Source organism: Schistocerca piceifrons, chromosome 8, assembly GCF_021461385.2.
Source record: "Schistocerca piceifrons isolate TAMUIC-IGC-003096 chromosome 8, iqSchPice1.1, whole genome shotgun sequence".
In the NCBI taxonomy this organism is placed as follows: domain Eukaryota; kingdom Metazoa; phylum Arthropoda; class Insecta; order Orthoptera; family Acrididae; genus Schistocerca; species Schistocerca piceifrons.
In genome coordinates, this window is record NC_060145.1 from 40,208,344 (window position 1) to 40,232,597 (window position 24,254).

At 39.9% G+C, this 24,254-nt stretch overlaps 1 protein-coding gene across 1 annotated transcript in view; it reads left to right on the forward strand.

The window, feature by feature from the left end:
- Positions 1-24,254, forward strand: part of LOC124711735 (2-oxoglutarate dehydrogenase, mitochondrial-like) — a 178,774-nt gene that overhangs the window by 19,101 nt on the left and 135,419 nt on the right. The window contains exon 2 of the mRNA XM_047241947.1: positions 8,151-8,366. Within this exon, the coding sequence (XP_047097903.1) occupies positions 8,151-8,366 (216 nt within the window). The remainder of the gene's footprint in view (positions 1-8,150; positions 8,367-24,254) is intronic.

Below are 24,254 nucleotides of genomic sequence, written 5' to 3' on the forward strand. Positions count from 1 at the left end.
TCCCTTGCTCTATTTGTGAGTGGAGCAGGACAGGAAATGACAAGCAGTGGTAGAAGGTCCCCTCCGCAACACACCATATGGTGGCTGGCAGAGTATGTATGTGGATGTAGAAATGGTGCAAAGAATTCTGTTACCATCAGTGCCAATAATGACAATGGACAGATCAACATGGAAACGAGACACTGAAAAATATGGAATGGCATCACCGATGTCAGAAAATGGATGTTGCGAAGAAGAGTTAAGTCCAATTCTCGAAGGAGTGCCTCCCTTGGGAAAGAAGCCTTAACAAAAGTCAAGTGGGATGGAAATAACAACTTGTTTATTCTGCATGCCATTAAAAGAAGAGATAACATTGCTGATTGCTGTATAGCTCTGATATGAGTTACGGGGAGAGAGAACACTGTCAAGTAAGTTTGTTGGAAGGTGCATGATGAAGGCTTAAGGCTAAGCAGTAAGGCATAGCAGGAAGCCTAAACCTGTAAGCTGAGTTTGCCTTGATGTAAAGATCCATCAAGGATCAGCATTGTGGGTCTGGTCAGGAGTTACTCCAAATGAGAAATTGTGGAGTAGTCGGCACAATTGCCCAGCATACCTCCTGGTGGTACCGGCTTCTCTCAAGTTCCATGCACTGGCCTGAGTAGCACCAAGGTGAAGGTATACAGTGTGGATTATTTTCAGGCCTGTGACTTGCTGAGGTACATAGTCACATGCTGGCTGTGCCTCCTGTTGTCAGTTGGAACACCACGCGACGGCAAGAGTAAACTCCTTGGATGGTGGCGTCCTGAATTCTTGGCGATAAAAAACCGTTGTTGTTGTTGTTGTTGTTGTTGTTGTGGTTGTGCTGGTTTACTACCCAGAACTGTTATTGTTAAGCTGATTTTGAGATGTCTGCGAAAGAAATGAACTGTACTTGAGGCTGGCCACCTGAGAGATGCAGGTGTTCTGTGGTTGTTGTCTGGTTGGAGTGTAGGTGCAGACACACATATATGGTAAAAATTTGGTGTCCTTCGTGTATTGCGGTGGCCCGGTGTAATGTTAAGCTCTCTCTATACAGCTTAAGCATTTTGTGTACTTACTTGTTGAAGAATGCTGGTTCTGCTTTCTTGCAGCGCTGATGTCTTCTACTAGCACCAGACGCTTCTCCAAAGATTTCATTGCTAGGAAGGGGAAATTTTCACTCTCTCAGTCTCTCTATTCTTATTTAAAAAATACGCTACTCTTGGAATATCATTCAATGCACCAGAACATATTTATTTCCACTTTGTACAAAAAACAACTGAACTTTATGACGTAAGCCCACACATTACCGGGCACCCAGAATCAGTTAATTACACAGTTTTGAACACAATTAATGCATAAGCTTTTATCGTGGCTGACTGTCCACGTCCAGTCCACGTACTCTCAACAGCAGTTCAACGTCTAATAAACAGTCACTATTTCGAGTCTCTCCATTTGTTTTTTAATAATAAAATGCTACATTACTCTTTGCAGCAGGCCATGGAGCTTCCGGGCCGTATTTGCTTATTCTTGGCAGGTCACACTGAATTCTTGCCAGTGCCGATGAATTATCTCCCTTCCAGTCTGGAACACAAGTGTCTCCAGACTTTTGTAAAATTCTGGGGGCACTACATATCCCTCCCCTTAGCTCGAACACTCGTTATTTTGCACACAACATATATTTTAATAATTTTTTTTTCTAATCACTTATCTTGTTACTTTGTACTATATCAAAACATTAGGTACAAAAACACTCTTTCATTTCCGGTATTTCATTAAACTGTTGGTAATAACTTTCATAGACATAGTAGTATGATAAACTAATAGTACAACAAGTATTAGCTATTTCCAATAGATTTATCTACTCTTGCTTCCAGGATTGAGCCAAAATAAATCCATCTCCTTAGCCAGTTTCAAAGTTCAGGCATTATTCTGAGTAGAGTCTTTACTCTTTTTTAAGAAGCTGTTGCAATGATAACCACTGGTTTTCCGGGTCTGAAAAAAATTTGTTGTACTGGGGATTTTCTCTTTTTTCTATCTGCTTGCGCAGGACTCATCTTTCTTATTTAAAAAATTTTAGGATTCAAATTTACCAGGAGAAACTTTCCACTACAATCTCAGGTCACTATTCCACCCTTTCCCTTTGGGTTCCAATCTATGTAAGGGTTGATACTATGAAAACATCTTCTTCCTCATCCTTGGGTAGGTACACCCCTTCCATTTATACTAAACTATGGTACAGGTCAATCCCCTTTTTGGTGCCCCTGCCCGCACAGTATACATCAACCTCCTCTGGGTCTGCCTACCTGCCTCTTTTTCTCTCATTTCATCTATGTCGGATGCGTCCTCCTTATCTTCTCTAACAATGATTCATAGTCTTGCCTCTTTTGTACTCCTCTGCACACTATTTTATTTAAAATTTCCTGGTAAAATTTCTATCTACCTCTCGTTTCCTCCTCCTGAGTCCTTCAGCCTACCTGCGTAAATTCTTCGCTTGTTCATTGCTTACAGCTCACTTATTTAGCCTTAATAACTAAATATGTTTCGTCCATGTTTGTAACTTTATTTCTTTTCATTGGGCTATTCGGTCTGCACAATCCTATTATTCATCAGCAACTTATTTGACTCAATACCTCTGACTTAATATCTATTTCTTTTTATCTCCATTCATATTACTTTGTATTACTATAGCTATGAACACAGGTGGATATACACTTCGTCCCCCCTTGTTCCTTTGGCTTAAGCTTACATACCATTTCACTTGAGATGTGCGACTGTCATTACTTAGGACATGTGCTCAAGCCCTTCCTGAGAACTACTTCCCCCCTTATCTGTGACGTTTATTACATCTCCCTGTGTATTACTTGTCTGCGTCTTTGTATTTAATTGTTTGAGTGTGGAAGTGTGATCGTGCGTCCTGATTCTTTGGCCAACTAAGGTTCTTAGTTGAAGATTTATAGAAATCATGAAAAAGAGAAGGACTTCAGTGATAGAAGTATATGAATGTGGACAGAGGGAAAGATAGATTGGTACTCTTAAGAGAAGTAAGAAAGGAAATGAAAGAATTGGTTGCTAAGATCGAAGAAAGAAAGAAGACAGCCCCAAAGACATGAAACCCTTCCTACCCCCCTTCCCCTGGATCCCCACTTCGCCAGTACTTACGTGAGAAGCCAGAGGAGGTATGATGTTCGGCGTCTCCTGCAGAACGGACATTCTCGCCATCACCTTTGAAGTCCCCGAAGAAAAGACTCCTACGGAACGGCAAATGATGAAGAACGAGTCACACTTGTTTGCAAGGGTTGTATGAAGGTGAAGGGTGTGGTGCGTAGGTCGTGTCTGTACCTATGCTACCCACCCATTTCAAAATTAGATGTAAACCCTCCCCAATCACATCACACTTTACAAAAAATATAAAACATTCTATAAAGATAGAAATTATATACACTATAATCAAATAGTTGTTGAGTTAGTCACTTCACTCTATATTTCATACACATGTTCAGTTTATGACATCTAGGTATCATTCTTCCTAAACAGTACCATCATATTATATCTCCTGTTAGAATGTTACCCTGTTGGTTTTATCTCATGCTTAGAGGTTACTGTTTATTGTGACTCCTACAATCAGTCATAATCGTGTAGTCATAATTGGTCTCTTTTAATACTAATATGATAGGATAGCTTGAGGCTTATGAATAGGTTACAGGATAGTCGAAGATTTGAAGGGAGTTCGGTGTAGGAAAACTAATGTGGAAGTAACACCGAACCCAACTCGGGAACCAGCGGATGTCACTCCGCCCGTTGACACAGAACGTCAACATCCCTGGGGGTTTTGTACATATCGTTTTATATCCTTAGCATTATACATTCCCTTTTCCTCTCCTGTCACAGGATCTACTAAACATAGGGTTTTTTGGTGTACTATTGATTGAATGCGGTAAGGTCCTACGTATTTCAGAAAAAAATTGGGTGTTTCTTTTTTCAGTGGTATGGCTTGGTTAAACCGTTTTAAGAAATGGGTGTGGTGTACCTCCCCGTCTGGTTTGAATTTAGGAAACTGTCTTGACAAGCCTGAATTTGACCCCCATTGCAAATCAGATATCATGTTCTTATTTAATATAATATTTTGGGAAACTGTGCCTTTCTCTAGTTTCTCCTGCATAAGCTTGAATTCTTTGCTCAACGTTTCCAAGTCTTTCTTGGTGGTGTTATCTAAATCGGAAGTTACTATAGGCGAAGAGATATCAACACTTAGTTTCTCTTCAACCTTTCATCCTATTAATTCTTCTACTTGTTCTTCTAAGCCTTTCAAAGTTATAAGCTCTGCAGTCATCAACTTTTCTTTGAAGTTCCACCCATGATTTGACCCCTGAAATTTGTGCCTGTACTAGGGGGAGCAACTTATCTTGTTTCTGGACATTGGTTTTTAGCGTAGTTAATTCTTGTTTGACCACATGAAATGTAACATTACATACATTTTTCAAAGAGTCGTATTTTTCGTTAAATTGTGTTTCCAAATTACTACATTTACAGTCTACATCATATTCTAATTTTTGAACTAACCCTTTTAGATGAGCTTCATTTCTTTGTTCTAAATCCTTAAATAAAATTTGTCTGCTCACTAAGGGAATCAGACAATTCTTTTTTCAATTCTTTTTTCAGTTCTTGTATCTGATTACTTTGGATATTAACTTGAGCCTCTAGTTTTGTGTTTTGCAGATCTAACTTAGAGTTTAATTCTGCCTTCAGTTCGTCCTGTTTTGTGTTCTGTGGTTCAAACTGCGCTTTGATAAACCTCATTAATTCGTCTAAATCTGGCCCCTGTTTTTCAATTCCCATAGCCACAACAGACTCTACAGATTGATGTTCTTTTTCCATTGTGTTTTGTTTTGCCTTTAATCTAGTTATCCTTAAAGATACACTTGCTTATTTCCACAACTCCCCACACTTCACAAACAATCAAAGGTCAGTAGTAGCTCACCCGGCGTAGGTGGATGACATCGTCGGCTTTCGTGGATGGCTGTGTCGGCATTGGTGTGATGCGATGTCGGCGTTGGTGTACGGCGGCGTTGGCGTAGGTAAATGGCGGCATCGGTTTTTGTGGACAGCTGCGTTGGCATTGGTGTGATGTGACATCAGCATTGGTGTACGTCGGCGTCGGCTTTGGTGTATGGCTGCATCGGCGTTAGTGTGCGACAGTGTCAGCGTTTGTAGATGGTGGCGTCGGCAATTTGAGACTAATTGCAGCTTTGTGCGATTTTCTTGATTCCCTTAATCATTTCACCATTTATCAACACGATATTTCTGGATAAGTGGATAAGTATCGTGGAATCGCTCTTCAGCTTCACTGTCTCACTGTTATCGGTTGCTATGGCAACTCGCAAAAAAAATTTTTTTTTTTTTTTTTTAAAAGCTTCTTCTTTAATATTTCCCCTTCTTTCTCAGGTCCTGTCACGGTCGCCACGTTCTTGTGGTGGCCCGGTGTAATGTAAGCTCTCTCTATACAGCTTAAGCATTTCGTGGACTTACTTGTTGAAGAATGCTGGTTCTGCTTTCTTGCAGCGCCGATGCCTTCTGATAGCACCGGACGCTTCTCCAAAGATTTCACTGCTAGGAAGGGGAAATTTTCACTCTCTCGCTCTCTCTATTCTTATTTAAAAAATACGCTACTCTTGGAATATCATTCAATGCACCAGAACATATTTATTTCCACTTTGTACAAAAAAACAACTAAACTTTATGACGTAAGCCCACACATTACTGGGCACCCAGAGTCAGTTAATTACACATTTTTGAACACAATTAATACATAAGCTTTTATCGTGGCTGACTATCCATGTCCAGTCCATGTACTCTCAACAGCAGTTCAATGTCTAATAAACAGTCACTATTTCGCGTCTCTCCATTAGTTTTTTAACAATACAATGCTACATTACTCTTTGCAGCCTGCCATGGATCTCCCGGGCCATATTTGCTTATTCTTGGCAGGTTGCGCTGAACACCTGCCAGCGCCGACGAATCATCTCCCTTCCAGTTTTGCCTGCACAAACAATAAGTGGGTGCAGTATCCCATGCTCATCCTTATACCCTGTTTTAAAATAACGCGTGTTCGAAACGTCTGGAACACAAGTGGCTCCAGACTTCCATAAAATTCTGGGGGCACTAAAGTATGTATTGTGGAACTAAATGGTAGGAATTTGAGGAAGTGTTTTAGAAAACGTCGGGCATCCATTTTTTGTGTTGTTTCCTATGAACATTGAGACATCCTGAGTTGTTCAAAATACTTGTAAATTGCTAAGTTTCTGCATTACCAGCGAAAAACTGTAAAACATACACAAAATATAGTGGAGGGAAGAAAAGTGACGATTTTCACATAATATAGAACTGAAAAAGTGCGCTGTGTCCTTCAATAAATTTTGTAATAATGCAAGTAGGATGTTCGACCCACTTGGATAACCACATGTGTTAAGAAGCTGCTCACAGGATACAGGAAAAAAAAAGACAATTCTGTATCAATCCACCTCATGGGTTAACAAGGGCTGGTAAGCTGACCAACCTGTATGTGGATTTTAGATGGTTTTCTACATCCACTAGGTGAATACCAGTCTAGTATCCACCTCCCACCTCAGAAACATTTTATGCAAACATTTAAGAAAATTTTATGACATTTACTCTAGACACAGACAGATGGTGTATACAGATTTTGTCACGGGGGGATCAGGAAGAGCATCAGCCATCCACTTTCCACAACTGATAATACAACACCAACCTCACGGAGAAAGAGGAACCTCCCGACACACACACACACACACACACACACACACACACACACACACACACACAGTCACCCTCCTATGGCCAGCAAGACTAGTCTGTCTAATAAATCTTGCTGTGGCCACTGGAATGTGAGTTTGGGTTTCTGTGATTGTTTATGTAAATGTGTGCGCTACTGCTAGAAAAAGAGCTAGTGCTCAGAAGCTAGTGTGAATGCTGTTTTCTGTAATGTTTTCTATGCTCCAGGCATCAGTCTGCTGTTGGTGAGAGGTTGCCTTCCCCCTGTTTTACGTATTGCTCACTTTTGACAGACTTGTATAACAGTTCCCTAGCGAGACAAACTGATAGATACTGAGCCAATTTAGCCATGTGGGCTTAGGCATACAGCTACATGTGATAGGTGACAGTGATAATTTCATGTGACATTATTGACATGGCAGTAAATGTATTTTCTGGCAACAATTAGAATTCTGTAAGAATTTTGATACACAGTTTGGTTATTGAAAAGTATTGCTATGTTTCATGTAAATAACATTAATGCAGATACATATTTTAATACATAATTTAGTAAACATTTGAACCATTAGACTTAAAAAAGTTTGAATTTCTGTTTTAGTTACAATATGATCTTTAATATTGCTATTTTCAGAGTCTTGTTTTGGTAATTGACATTAAGCAGTCGTTGTTTCAGGATAAACAGTTTGTGTGGTTTGAGGAACTGATGTGAAATCAATCTGGAATTTTCTTTGAAAGTATATACACTTAAGAGCAATGATAATTTGATGTTTGTCAGAAAGCCTGTTCTAATAATAATGACAGTTGTAAACATATATTCTAGTGAAGTTAAGTATGCTAATGTTGAAAGTTATTTACAAAACATTAATTATAACCACAACCTGTGTAATGGAATCCACATTGGTCCCGGCATCAATCATTTTCCTATAGTGTTTTCTGGTCTGTCACATTTCACTTGGTAAGTCAGTTCAAATGTTGGAGTAAGGGAAAGGCATAGTAGTTCCAGTTGGACCTTGCCTAGTAAAACACTCTGGTGTTCCAACCAAACTCCAGATTGAGGATAGTATTATTTTATTGGCTCACAGCCTGGTGATTGGAAAGTGAATTTCACTAAAGGTATTTTGCTTGCAAGTGAAATTCTGGCTTTGAAAATTTTTATGTCACAAGTTTTGAACACTATACTACTAAAGTAAATCACCATTGCACTTGTATGTATTAGCAACTTATAAAATAATGTTTCTCTTTATCCATGTGTCTTTACACATATTTATTTCTCAGAATTAATTAATACTTCTGGCTATAAATAATTGTTAAAAATCTTCATATATCTGTTTACTGAGATGTGATATGTTTAATATTTCCAGTCATGGGATACATTTTTCCGAAGCACCACAGCAGGTGCTGCACCAGGTGAAGCATACCATCCTCCACCTTCACTAGCACCTCTAGCCAAGAACCAGGTTCCTATAATGAGCCTCGCTCCTTATTTAGGAGCATCAGTACCCGCTCTTGATGGACAACTCAATGAAAAGATAATTGATGACCACTTGGCTGTGCAGGCAATCATCCGTTCATACCAGGTATGCCACTAGGCTTCAGCATCAGCTGCTTTGGAAGAATTTCACATGTATTTTTTTATTAGTTAGTTCTTGTGATCATTGTGCTGGGAAAGAAGAAATTCAGTTATCCAAAGTAATCATTGCTGTAGTGTTAAGACTTGTCCTCTAACTGGCAGCTGGCCAGTTGGATAGTGTAATAAGAAACCATGTTTATAAATGTGTGTATTGTACTGTTGTGATGCAGACTACTTAACAATAAAAACACAAATAGTGTAAATAACAAATAGAATACTTTCTGGGAGTCTTAGTCAAAACAGAAACTAATACAGTGCAGACACTTTTAAAGTGGCAGTTTTAGGTTGGAGGGGAGGGGTGTGTAATTTGAGCTATTATTAAGTAAGATATTGGTAGAGGTTGGATCAGTACTACTTTGTGTATGGCACTGCCAACTTCAGCAAACAATTACGGTAGTCATTACAAAATACTTTTGTGCACTCCACTTTGCTTTGTGTCACACTTTGCTGATTTACCTATTTTGAAAAGAGTGAAGAAGCTACTCTGGGTCCATTATATGGTTAGAATTTGGCTCCCACAATCTCAAGAAGGTTTGGCAATAGCTTTCGCTATGTCTTAAGTCCTGCATCTGTAGAAGCACAAAAAACAGGTCTAGGAATGTTGTACCTGTGATAGAGAGGTGGGGCTTGTTCCTCCACAGCACTGTCAAAGTTCTCCTTTGTGTGTGCTCATGACTGACTGCCACTATATGTGAAATTAATAAAAGCAGCATAGCAATCTAATTGATGAAATTCAGATTTTGTTTATTTAGTGGTGGAGATCTCACTAATTGAAGACTTTAAGCAGCTGCCAATATAAATAACTGAGTCACATCCTTTAAATGAAAAATAAAGAATTACAACTTGAATAATAGGGAAAAATTAATAAATACTAAAAAGTAGGAACAATAATGGTGCCATTGTTTACCCTTTATTGTGCATTCCATCTCATCATCTGTTCTTGATCAACTCAGTTGTCTTCAAAGAATCTTTATTTAGCCTTGAGCTGAATTTTGATTACCACACTCAGTGTCTCCAGTTTCTGTTGTCATTGTACGTGACAAAGTGCAAAATGTGAGAATTTATTTACTTACTGTGACATTTTTTGAAACTTTGCAACGTTATCATCTTATAAACCAATGTACTTACTCCAAAGACGACAACTTTTTAATAATCCAGTAAAATAAAATTTGTCCATCTATGCATAGTAAGTCTCTTACAAGTTCAGCTTCATTATTTTATGTGAATCTTCGTAAACCCAAGTGCTTCTTCAGGTTTGAGAGGAAAAAAATAATCACAGGAAGCCAAACCCAATCAATAGAATAGATGTGGAAGCAGTTAAAGGAAATTGCCAAACAAGATGATCTAGTAATAAGACACTGGACTTACATTCAGGGACACGACTGATCAAATTGCCATCTGACCATCCTCCTGACTTAGGTTTTCTGTGGTTTTCCTAAATTGGTTAAGGCAGTGTCCTTTGCAAAGGACATGGGCTCATACCTTCTCCAGTGTCAGCTTGTGCTCTATATCTTATGACTTCATTATCGACAGGATATTAAACCATAATCTTCATTCTTTCCAAACAAATAGGTTTCAGTTTAGCAGCAGCTGTAAGAGACATTTTTGCTTATTGGTGTAAGAGAACTTTCTTCTTAGCTAGATGTCAACATTTTACATGACTAACACCTTCCAGTTTGTTCATTAGTGTAGCATAAGCATCCCTGCTGATGGTTTCACCCATTTGGGATTAGTCTGCCAGTATGATTTCATGATTATCTCACTTAATGGTAGTCATAACCTTTTACTGTAACTGAATGGTTTTGCTTTCTATGAGGTACTTTCACCTTTTGTCATCCACAAGTTACACTTCTGTTTAGTCACTGGCATCTAATGATAAATAAAAGTTTGTTATGCTGTTAGGAAATGTCAGAGAAACTCACTAGAAATATATTTTTAAAAAGTAGACACACTATTGAATAGCATTTGTTACAGACATTGTATGCACCAGTTCATATTTCTATCCAATTGTGACCTTCCCCTACTTCCCAAAGTGCCCCATGCTTACCTTACAAAAACTACTTACCTCCAATCTGACCTTAACCTCCTAGCCTAGGTTCATCATGACACTGGTGGAGCCTATGTGTGCACGAAGAACGATCAAATTACTTTCTGTTTTAAGGGTGTAAATATCTGTTCTTTCCATTACTGAAGGTTTTGTGTTCATGGACAGGGTCCTAAGGAAGGAGAGTGCGGGCAAGTTGGTGAAAACAAATTTTTAAAAGGTAATCTAGGACTGGTGTAATAGGAGTTAGGGAGGCTCACATGTGGATGGAGGCATAAACTGACACAGGCAACATTCAATGTTGGTTAGTGGTTAGTTTCAGACAGAGGGGTTGGTGGCAAAAAAGCATAACTAGTTACAGACTCAGGTGAAGACTACTAAAGCTTTTATCAGGATCTTCCAACTGCATGATTGTTGTACTTTTATGTGCTGCTGTAGTGATCCTATTTCAGCTTAACAGCCAATCCCTCCTGAAATATCTAGACCTTTCCCCACATTTGGGGAACTAGCCTCTGGCCAACAATGGACATTGCCTGTGCCAGTTCTTAACACCATACAGATGTGACCCTCCCCCACTCCTAGTAAATCAAACAATGATTACCTTCAAAAAATTCCTTGCCTCTGACTTGCAATCACTCTCCTTTCCAAGGAATGTTTCCAAGAACACACAACTCTATACAGTGGAAAGAACAGTTATTTACACCTGTAAAATGGACTGGAATTTGATCATTCTTCCTGCAAACTTAGGCTCCATCAAGGTCATGATGAACATAGAGTAGGAGAATGAGGCCAGGTTAGAGGTGAGTAGTTTTTGTAAGCTACCCGGGGGGTGATTTGGAGGATTGGGGGAAGATGACAGCTGGATGGAAGTATGAACTGGAAGATAAAATGTCTGCACTCCAAATACCTCCAGCACTCTCATCTTCTACATGCTTCCCAAAATCCACAAAACTATGCCCAATTGTAGTTTTGCTGGTACTGGGTTCCCACAGAGGGAATCTTGGTTGTTGTTGACCAACACCCCAACTCATTTCACTGTTTATACATTGAGGTGTAAACCACTTCTTCATTGCCTCTCATCTGTGAACACACATTACCATCAGGATCCCTAGTAGCCCCTGTTGACGCAACCAATCTTTTGCATTGAAATGGTATCCAACTGTCAAACATTACTCATTTCAGATTTTATGTTTTGCATTAAACTCAACATTAAATATGATCATTTTCAAGTAATTATTTAATCTTTTAGAGCAGAAAATATTTCATTGAAAATTTATACTGAACTTGATCAGTTCCAGGTGTCCATTACTGATAACTGATTTTACACATTGTATTCCAGTGCTGCAGAAAGTATAGCAATTTATTTGTAACTTCATAATTTTTCATTAACAAGTATTAATACAAAATCTTGACTGAATCTGGACACTTTGAAAACTGAAATTTGTTTTATCTGACCTGTGCAAACACAACCTCAGTCACTTAAATAATATTATGACAATGTAAACAACTGTAATTATTACTGGACTGCACATTGTGCATTAATTGCAATGAAAAAGATTAATAAGAATAATTTCACATGTGACATCAAGGTTGACATAGAGTGTGAATAGGTTTTCAAGTAACAGTTAACTTTGCAGTGGAAAAAAGTGCAAGTAATAGGTCACAGATAATCCACTTGTGGATAATCAAGAGTTTAATAATACAAGATACACTGTGTCTATTAATACATTATAGGCTGTGTATTGCATAATACATTAACAGTTATTTATCTTGACAATGAACTGTATCTTATACCTAAAGATTTGAGTTGCAGTCTGTTATTTTACAACATCAACATACACTCATGCCACTGGGTTTGCTGCTGTCAGACATTAGTTCTCCCATTGTTATGCCAACACCAAACCCACAAGATCATTCCTTATACATCTGACTAAGTATGTCTTTAGCCATTACTACTACTTCTTTGAGGGCAAGATACACAACAAAAATCTATAGAACAGTCACTGACACTTGGGTGACACACCCCATATACCAGTCTTTTTATGCGCCATCAAGAGGAAACCTTCCTAGCCACCCAAGATCCCAAACCCCTACTCTAGTCAACGTTCAGTGCTAAGGTCTTAAAGGTATGAACTGCAATGTAATAGGTGGATGAGGTTTTGATTATGATGTGTTACACCCCATGCATGATCTGTTGCCCACCTTTTACCGTACAAGTATTTTGCTGTCACCATTAAAGTTATTTGCTGCAGTGGATGCAATATGCAGTGCCACTAGACCGTGATGTGTGACATGACTTTTTGCAGTGGGTGGGTGCTGAAACTGAGCTCCCATCTATTTAAGCTACTACAATGATGTAATCACTTTTTCAATAACTCTTCTGTATTATAACCACAATGTTTTCTCTATACAATTTCATTAACAATTGCGCGTGATACAGATCTTGCTCAACTTGTAGCTTAAAGGCAGATCAAAGCATGTATATACACTGTACTGATTTTACTTTTCAGAATGTCAGTTATTATGTATTCTTCAATTGTTCTGGTGTCAACATTATCGTCTGTACCCTTTGCACTGTGACTTTCAAGACACCACCAAGCCTTGACGCCAAAGTAGAAGTGGGTCTCCACAGCAGGTGGAGACTAACACTTATCATCAGACATTGTCAATGTTCTGAGCTGACTCCTTTGTATCCATCTGCACATATGGCATACCAGAGTGCACACAGTTTTGAAATATGTCATTTGTTATTGTTAAAACAGTGGCAGCTCAGGAGTTGACTGAGTAGTGCGTTTATACTGAGAACTTTTTAAAAAGAATGCTGTGGAAAAATGGAAACTGGACAAGGTTCTCATTGGATGAATGTCTGATTTTTGTAAAGCCCTAACTCAACAGTGTCTTGTATTAATTTGGGCAACCTTTGATAATTGCTCACCTTCAGACAAAAACTGTTAACAATGTGTTTGCAGAATTTTGTCAGTGTCATACTTCCATTAGTGATGAATTTCATGTACGTTGGCCCCAATTAGTTGCTGTTTAAAAGGCATTGATGCTCTGTTCCTCACGTTTGAAGAGGATCTGCATGTTGTTTACTGTGAGCTAGAGGAAACTGTAGAGATAGTTCATTATATTCTAAGATTCTACAACAAATGGATGTTGAGACTATTGGATGGTAGTTTTGTGGATCACAGCTTCTCTCCATTTTGTAAACGTGTGTTATCTGTGCTTTCTTCCAATTACTGAGCACAGTTTGTTATTTGAGGGTTCTGTGGCGGACTATGGTTAAGAGGGCTAATGTGCCCACAAATTTGGTATAGAATCCGATTCCACCAGCTCCTGGAGCTTTGTACAGATTTAGCAATTTCAGTTGTTTCGTAACATGACTGATGCCCATCTTTGCAGTGGTGAGAGAATTAAACTGGTGTAATACCTTTGGATTTCATTTGTAAACTGAGTTCAGGGTTTATGATTTTGCTTTGGTACCTTATTTTAGTTCCTGTCTCATCCACGAGTGTCTGGACGTTATCTTTGGTACCACTAACAGCCTTTACATAAGACCAGGATCTCTTTGGGTTTCATGAGAGATCCTTCGATAATGTTCTGCTAATCTTTCAATAATAATCTGCTGCCCTTTAGAGAGCCAAACAAATTTCATTAGCATGTTCCTATCTGTAGCACTATGCTTTGTTCACACCTGTTATGCAGCAGTGTTTTTTTCATTACAGTGACTGTTCTAACATTCCTGTCCTCATGCAGTTGAATTAAATAATAAAAATGTTGTAACCTGTTGTGACTGAAACCAGAATGGTCGCGGGGTGGCCAAGAAAGCGTGGCGGGACCAAACAGAGAGCGGCCCGCGAACAAACAAACGAACAGAAAGGACGGATACGAAACAACGATGGAGAGAGACCTTACGACGACAACACGCAAGAAGCAACAGTGTGACAGAGACAACCAAACGAATCCAAGATGTCCACTAGGAATGAAAACAAAGAACGATAAACACACTGTCTGTTGTCGAGGCGATGTGTCGAGACTCTCACAATGATTAGAGTCGCTGGCTGAGGGAGAGGCAGGCACTTAGATACTCTATCGGGGACACCGCTATTGGCCTCTGGAACCACCTGTTCCACTGTGGCACCCTCACACTAAATGCAGCCCAAGACGCGCGCACCGCCACAGCTTACGGCGCGATGGTGCGGAGACCTCTAGGGGTCTTCGATGCCCATGACATCTGGCGGGGATTCAAATTCCATGGCGCGCTGTGCCAGAAAAAGTATACAATTTAGATTGAGCGTGCCTCAGATACGGAAATAATCATATCGAATTTTTTGCCGGGAGACCTCATCTGAGGTTTTTGGGCTGCCTGATGCAAGTATTTTTATTTGATGCCATTTCAGTGACTTATGTGTCGAGCCTCGGATACTAATTGTGGTGTATTGCAAATCATGTAGTTCTTAGAACAACAAATGCTACAGTTGAGGTCCATACTAAGCTGTTAGAATTAGTTGTTGAAATATATTTTCCAAATCTATTCACTGCAGAAAATCTTGTTCTTTGCTGCTAACAGTGTTAGTATTTAACTTACAATTAGGTGGAGGATAACTTTTTAAAATAAAAAGTGCAACACTATGTACCAGATAATTTGTTCATTTATTCAGTCCATCTTCTGAACTGCAATTTAATCAAACTTGGACTAATCAATACATCACCCTGAATTCCTTTCCATAATACTGACTACAGGCACTGCATTGCAAAACCTCTGTTACTCCCTGATCTCCATTTGTTAACACTGACTACTGTCATGCGGCTGCAGCTGCCATCACTTAAATGACATCTCAACCATGCTTGGTACTTAAGTTTTGTTTTTAGTAATTTGTATAATTTACAATAGAGAAAAACTTAAACAAAATTATTCGGGTGTGACGTTACACTCAGCATAAAACATAAACGTAATTTTCATAAGTAATTTCATAAAATATAAAGGCTTGGAGTGTTGAATATTATGTGATGACTGTTTGTGACAATTAATATTACTGTATTATATTTTCATTAGAATTAATTTTTTTATTTCACTACAACATGGGCTACGCCATTCATCAGTTCAGGTTATTTTACACAAAATACACTACTCCACCTTGTATTTAAACATAGGAATTAACACATGTTCATAATGAATAAATTTTTCATTGTTTTATAATACTTGAGCAAAAATTCTATTAAAGTATTTTCTGTATTGCCTCAAATGTTATTAAACAATAATTAGCCTAAGTTGAAAATCAAGACATGACCATAAATATATGACCATGTAATAACACAACAGTGTATCGTGACATTAAGTAATGAGATGTACTGTGTGTTACAGTAGGCAAATGTTTGTCTGTTGCATTACACTATATACCATTGAGGGGACCATCCTGTCATGAACTGTTCTCCTAGATAAATATTTGTCAAGTGTATGGTGAACTATTCTTCTAAACCAGAGCCACAGTTCTTACAAATGCTACTCTCCAGGGCTAAATGTTTCTAGTTCCTCAGTGGGGTATAGCATTACTGCCTCTTTATATATTGTGGTGAACATTTAAATCCTTGGACTTGTTTAGTTGCCTTTTGTATTTCGATAATCATTATTGCTACAACTACTTCATGGTGAGTGATACCCTCGTGTTTATCCAGTTGTTTGCTCAAAAAATAACAGCAACATTTTTAACTGTGTGTTGCTTTCTGTGTTACAGTGTTAGGGGTCTGTTGTATGTTGTAGTAAATTAATGTGTGTGTGTGTGTGTGTGTGTGTGTGTGTGTGTAAGTAAGCTGTCATTTACCCAAGTTTTCTTATATTTTTTGCTTTGGAACATTGTTTTGAGTGTTGGGTGACAATGGGGCACTTAATTTGTGCTTGCTAGAAGCTATCGCTATTGATTGAGTGGGGATTCTGCATTTGTGTTGTCTGTTTTGAGCACTGCTAATGATTGCATTGCTGTGCGTTCAAGGTTAACAAGAAAAATACTATAACAGCACAGCTTGTATGAAAGTTTGCTTAAGTGTGCACACAAAAATGTGAAGAAGAAGTCTGTGCACTGTGCAAGTGTTAAATTTTTAATTTTTCATATTTTTGTCCTATATTAAGTATATTGTAAGCAATTTCTTTCATTTTACATTAAAATAATCATGCTTGTCAGTGGGCTGCAGATTTCATCAGCTTCAAATACAAGATTTAAAGTAAAATTTTGAAAGAGTAATACTTTCATGATGTGTAAAAAAATCACTCAATGCCAGTCTTTGTTTGAACATTGCAGGCCATTCTAGTTTGAAATTAATGAAATTACACAGTTAATATAGTCAAAATGTGGAACAAAATTCTTACTGATTGCTCGTAATTTTGGTGTCTTCATTATGTAACATTTATGCATGAGGCCGCTTGGTGGCAGAATTACATTCTCTAGGAATAATGCATACAGATCTTCACAACAAGTATGAAGATTACCATGTGCCCCAACACAGGTCATCATTTGGCAGAACAGGATGGGTAACAATGTGCAGTTTTACTGAAATTACTTGCAGTTGTGTCATATCTGGTTCTAGTCTTTTTTCCCTGTACACCAGTACCCCAGTAACCTCTTGGACTATGGAGCATTTTTGGAAAAAAATGTGATAGTCAAATTTTGTCTTATGTTGTACACACAATCCATTTTTAAATTGTATTTGGTTGTGGTATTATGTTGTGGTTCTGTCTTATTATGTCTATTCTTTCTAACTTTATGCTCCTTTTTAGGGTTCTGTACCTCAGTTGGTAAAAACAGAACAATTATTGGATCACTTTGCCATCCGTCTGTCTGACTGTTAAGACCTCTTTTTCTCAGGAATCAAAAGACATATCACTTTGAAATTGGTCACATACTAATGTCTGTGATCCCTTGGCAGTGTGAAAAATTTAAGCTTCTAAGTCAGTGCACTCAAAAGATACACCCATTTATGTCACATATTTTGATACTTGCAAGATCACTCATCAAATCCTATATGGTAATTCCCATTGCTCCAAAAGAAAGTAATTTGATAAGTTTTCACAGTACAAGTAAAGAAAAATCCAAAAATTGTTAATTTATAATTATATCATAATATTTTTTTTCCAATTTTATCAGGCTGCCTATGTCCCTATCTGTTTAGACCCCTTGTGGCATCAATAGGTCGTATCGATTATGATTAACACCATCTTCGGACTCTTATTGCTCTGCTGAGCCTCCATGTTAGTTTTTAGTTCTGTCCTGTACGCATTTATGACTGACTATGAAATATATCTCTATGTGGAATTTAATGGGGATAGTTGTCCGACAACAACTCTAAATTCCTATGTCTCGTCACACACCTCCATGATCACTCGGATTTAATTTGTGATCTACTTGTCTTGCCACTGCCTCTACCAAAGTATGAGTTCACAAAGAAAACAATATTGGACGAACTTGCCTGCTCACCACAAGAATTAATCAAGATCTTGTACGAGGAGCTCCTGGGGGACCGAACTCCATCATAACTCTGGCGCCACCTTCGATTACTTGTGAGTGAACATATGATGCTGGATGTTATTCTGTGGGTGGTATGGTCCACCAAGTTACCTACCAACCTACAGATTCACCTGCTATTGCACTTCTTCAAGTCAATCGGCTCTCATCTTTGCATCGCAGACAAGCTGTATGCACTGCTACGACATCACCAACCAGCACACCACTCACCACTGGTTGGCACAACTGCTGCTGTTTACCGGCCGTCTGCAGGCAGAGGCAGAGCCCACTCCATCACCGTCTACGCTGCCTGGCAGTATCTGCTTGCTCTCTCCTCCATCCGAGCACTCAAGAATTGCTCACGCACCATACCTGCCAGTATACATCCCGGAACAAATCAATGAGGACAAACCTCCTCCGCTGCCACAGTTGTCACCACTACCATGTCCGGCTTATCCGTATTGTTGGTACCACAAGTTTTTTGGTGATGATGCCAGGAAGTGTCGATTACTTTGCCAGCACCCAAATGCTGACCGCAGGATCTAGAAGATGCCGAGTCCTGCAGGGAACCTCACATTGCACTCCATCCACTCGTCCACCCGGCTGAGCGGTCATTTGTACATGACCGACATTTCATCACAGCTCATCTTCCTAGTCAACACAGGTGCTGATGTGTCTATCATACCCACATTGTTGGCTCCTCCTGCCTTTTCACCAACAAGGTTACTTCTACGAGCTGTCAACGCATCAACATTACAAACCTCAGGCTCTGTCAAAGTTACGGTGCACCTATCTCCTTCTCTGTGTTTTCCATGGACTTCCTACATTGCCGACATCGATGAACCAATTCTTGGTATGGATTTTTTGTCACATTACAAACACTCTCCAAATGTGGTTCAGGGCTCAGTGCTACATCATCCCACCAACACTCAGATCTCGTGCTCCCGCACTTATGTTGCACATTCTGTTTCTCTTGCAACATGTGAGTTAGTACGTGAGAGCTCCACCCTCATGGGCGACATTGTGACTTGCGTCACTAACCTGCTGTCAGAATACGACTCGGCAGCAAAACTCCACCGGGAAAATGACAAGCTGAAACAATGAATAGCACACACTTACAACGAGCTTGTTGCGGCTCGTACCTCTGTGCTGAAACTGCAGTCCACAGTGCCACCACCTAATAGTGTTTCTCCTGCAGACACCAGCTTGGGCACTCATCAGGTTTGTCCAAAAACATTAATTGCATGTGACGATTCGCGCCTGGTAGACATCGCACCCCCAACGCACTCGCCATGTTCAGTGCCAAGTGTTTCAAACAGTGCTTCTAATGACAGTCAGTTTCATGGACAACCACACCCACCACACAGGCAGCCACCCCGCGTGCTGATAAACATTCTCCCTCTCTCACACGCCACCCATGTTAGTCGGTGGCCATTGCTGTTCCCCGCACGACGCCAACGCCAACGCCTCTCTTGCCTGCGCCAGTTACCCAAGGCAAGGCTGACAACAGACAGTCGCTGTGCGTCCTGACCTGCTCTGCACTGTGCGCACAGCTGATCTCTCCAAACAAGCACACACGGCGCTCAGTTAATACGCATGTGACTTTTGTGCTGCCTTTTTCTACTTGCGCTAACGGTTGCGCCTCGTCGCGCCCCACTTGTCCAAAAACTTCCCATCAGAATGTTGCTCAGTCTTGTGTGCAGTTCTCAGTTTCTTCCATTGCTGACAGAATGGCACACAAGATAATTACCACTGCTGGGCCTCCTATCAGGCACAAGGTTAGACGCCTCAACCCCGTTAAGTTGCACTTGGCCCGGCAGCAAATTAACGAAATTTTGGAGGCAGGTATCGTGTAACCATTGGACAGCAACTGGTCTTCACTGTTTCATCTTGTCACCAAATGTGACAGTTCTTTCCGAATGTGCAGCGACTACAGACGGTTACACACTCGTACCGTCATGGACAATTAGCCAGCGCCAAACATAAACGACTTCACTCATATGTTATCAGGCGCCACAATCTTCAGTGTTATTGACTGTAAACGTGCCTATCCCCAGATTCCTGTAGCACCAGAAGACATTCCAAAGACAGCTATTATCACACTGCTCGGTTTGTTCCAATACAACTTCATGCCATTCGGCCTGGAAAACATGGCACAAACATGGCAACGTATCATCAACTCAATCTTACAATATTTCGAGCTTTGCTTTGCATATATGGATGACATACTCATTTTCAGCAACTCAGCTAAGGAACACGAGAACACGAAAATCATTTACCCAAGGTCCTCCAGACCTTGAACTCCAACAGTGTCGAGATCAACAAAGACAAATTCCAACTGCGCCAGTCTTCTGTCACATTTTTGGGTAGCACCGTCTCCAAACATGGAATACAGCCTCCCAAATCCCACGTGCAGGCCATCGTGTCACTGCCACCTCTGGCTACATACAAAGAACTCTGATATTTCTGGGGTACAATAAATTACTACTGTCGGCATCTGCCTTCTGCTGCCGCCTTGCAGGCCCCACTGACAGGCTCGCAGTTGGACAAAGAGACTTCAGGCCTTAAACGCTGGACTGAACCTATGCTGGAGGCCTTCAAGGCTCTAAAAACTTCCTTAGCTCATGTCATGACACTTGCCCATCCTGACCTGTCGGCCGAATTGTTCATCACTACAGATACCAGTGACATCGGGGTGGGGGCAGTACTACAGCAACGCAAAGGTGACATGGTTTCTTCCCTTCATTTCTTCTCTAAAAAAACTGTCTACAGCTCAGAAGAAATATTAAGCTTTTGATAGGGAACATCTGGCAGTCGATGAAGCCATCGAACACTTTCGCCCCGACATCGAGGGCCGTTCTTTCTTCATCCTTACTGATCACAAACCACTAGTAGACGCTTTCTACAACCCTCCCGAGAACCCACCCCCTCCGTGTTTCCACACTTTGATTTAGTCTCACAATTCACAACATACATTTGCTACATCACAGGCACAGAAAACATCCCCACTGATATTTTGTTGCGGATGAGTACTGTCTCACACATCATCAACTTATCCAACCTGGCCGCTCTCCAGGCCTCTGACGAGGAATCTCAAGCTCTCCTCGCAGATCCTCAAACATATCTTGTGTTTATCAAAGCCAAGTTCCCTGGTGTTTTGGATGAGGTGTGTTGTGATTCTACTACTGGCACCCTGCGGCTGTTGCTCCTGCCCACATTGCGCCGGCAAGCCTTCGACACCTTGCATAACCTCGCTCACCCTGGCGTCCGTGCCATCGCTCACCCTGGCGTCCGTGCCACCACACAGCTCGTATCTGAGTGTTTCATTTGGAAAAATATTAAACGGGACGGTCAGACCTGGGCACGCAACTGCGTCTCCTGTCAATGCAACAAAATCGGCCGCCACACCTCCCCTCCACTAGGCAAGTTCAACATTCCACAATGAAGATTTCATCATGTACATATCAACCTTATCGGTCCACTACCAGCTGCAGCTGTGTCCTCTCCTGCAGACAATGAGAAATCTTATCTCTCTCTCTCTCTCTCATGTGTATGGTCCAGGGAAGGACATTTTCTTGTTAACTTATCCACAAGCTGTTGCTACATCAGTTTATTGTACATTGGGCTGCTCAGGAAATCCATACAAGGACCGTCATCTTCTGAATGTCCATTGATGTCTTCTTCTGTTACAGCACCTGTAAATAGTTTTGATTTGTTTGGAATTACATAATGAGAATTTAATAACAATGAAAATAATCAATTTTTGACAATATAATGTAATCGAGTAGGTAAAAATCTACTCACCAAGCATAATATACTCTACAACATGATAGTAGTGACATCAGTACCTGTTTTACAACATGCACCATCTGGATTCTTCCCCCAGACACCAGTTTCTCAGAACTCTGTAGGTGGGAACTAGCACTACAAATGTGCTTGGTTGTCGCCACCCATCTGGCCTTAATTTATGTTGCTTTCTTCTGTCTCAGCATTCTTCAGTCACTACTCCTTTCTTTACTAAGTTTTAGTTTTCTACATATTTCATTTTCTGACCTGTCTCTGGTATTCAAATCTTGTCCAGTGTGCAGTCCCCAATAGTCAGTTTTTCCATCTCATCTTGTCCGGTAAGTTTCCCCTGACGCATAGTTGTGGGTGACTTTTCTGAAATCTACCCCTTTTGCTAAACCTCTCCAATCCTTTTCCTTCACCCCTCTTCCTTTCCCTTCAACCCTTCCACCAGAAGGAGCCACTGGCCCTGAAAGCTTGCAATAGTGTAACCTTCTCTTTTGTGTGTGTTTTCCTGCCACCACTTGGTGAGTAGATTTTTACCTATACGATTACATTACATTATGGAGTAAGGGGAGTAGCTTACAATTGGTTCGCCTCCTACTTTAAGAACAGAAAGCAGAAGGTAATCCTCCGCAATATTGAGAGTGGTAATGATGTTCAGTCCCAATGGGGCACTGTTAAATGGGGCGTTCCCCAAGGGTCGGTGCTGGGGCCACTGCTGTTCCTTATTTATGTAAATGATATGCCTTCTAGTATTACAGGTGATTCAAAAATATTTCTGTTTGCTGATGACACCACCTTGGTAGTGAAGGATCTTGTGTGTAATATTGAAACATTATCAAATAATGTAGTTCATGAAGTAAGTTCGTGGCTTGTGGAAAATAATTTGATGCTAAATCACAGTAAGACTCAGTTTTTACAGTTTCTAACCCACAATTCAACAAGAACTGACATTTTAATCAGACAGAATGGGCATGTTATAAGCGAGACGGAACAGTTCAAGTTCCTAGGCGTACGGATAGATAGTAAGCTGTTGTGGAAAGCCCATGTTCAGGATCTTGTTCAGAAACTAAATGCCGCTTTATTTACCATTAGAACAGTATCTGAAATAAGTGACATTTCAACACGAAAAGTAGTATACTTCGCATATTTTCATACGCTTATGTCATATGGTATTATTTTTTGGGGTAATTCTTCTGATTCAAAAAGGGTATTTTTGGCTCAAAAACGGGCTGTTCGAGCTATGTATGGTGTAAGTTCGAAAACCTCTTGTCGACCCCTATTCAATAGTCTGGGAATTTTGACATTGCCCTCACAGTATGTATTTTCTTTAATGTCGTTTGTTGTTAGCAATATTAGCTTATTCCCAAGAGTTAGCAGCTTTCACTCAGTTAATACTAGGCAGAAATCAAATCTGCATGTGGAATGCACTTCCTTGACTCTTGTGCAGAAAGGAGTGCAGTATTCTGCTGCATCCATTTTCAATAAGCTACCACAAGAACTCAAAAATCTTAGCAGTAGCCCAAACACTTTTAAGTCTAAACTGAAGAGTTTCCTCATGGCTCACTCCTTCTATTCTGTCGAGGAGCTCCTGGAAGAGATAAAAAATTAAGCAAATTTCAGTGTTACATTCTTGATTTTCTTTATTTAAACTAACGACTTGTTTCATTTTATGTGTTTCTACAATCGTGTTATAATTTCATGTATTGACTCGTTCCATGACCATGGAGACTTCTCCTAAATGTGGTCCCACGGAACAATAAATAAATAAATAAAAAATAAATAAATAAATATAATGAGAGTTTTTTAAGATGAAGGGTTAAGCTGTGAACAAGTTGCAAGACTATTCCACTATTCACTAGACTGAGTGTGTTAGCAATGTGCTTTGAACCCCTTTTCAATATACTTTTCACCAGCAAACATTATATCTTTTGAAGAGTCCTCCAGTGTCTGAGGTAAATCATTTATGTAGAGCAAAAACAGGAATGGGCCAAGCACCAAGTCTTGACACACCTCACATTTAATTGCCTTTAATGACCCACCATTTGATTTCCTTAGTACAATTTTATGATCTACAATTCTATACAATCAAAAGCCTTGCCAACAGTGTAATTGTACTTGTTTAGTTACACTGGAATTGAGTTTGTGAGATTGTATGTTGCTTTTTCCATGTAAATGCCTTCATGGAAGCCAAACCGAAATGTTAAAGGTTATTCTCATAAAGATGGTTGAGTATTCTGTTGTAAGCGGACTTCTCAAAAATTCTTGGACATGGGAAGGAGGGAGATAGCTCAATAATTTGAGGATAGTTATTTATCTCCACTGTTATAAATGAATGTTTGTACCATATATTTCAGTCTTGGAAATGCACTTTCACTGAATGATGATAAGGCATGTGAATGGCGAGGTATCATGCCGTCTGCCAGCGACTCATGCGCATATATATATGTGCAGAGCAGTGTGAACTGTTTCTCTCTTATGTCCTTCCAGTGTACCATTCACATCA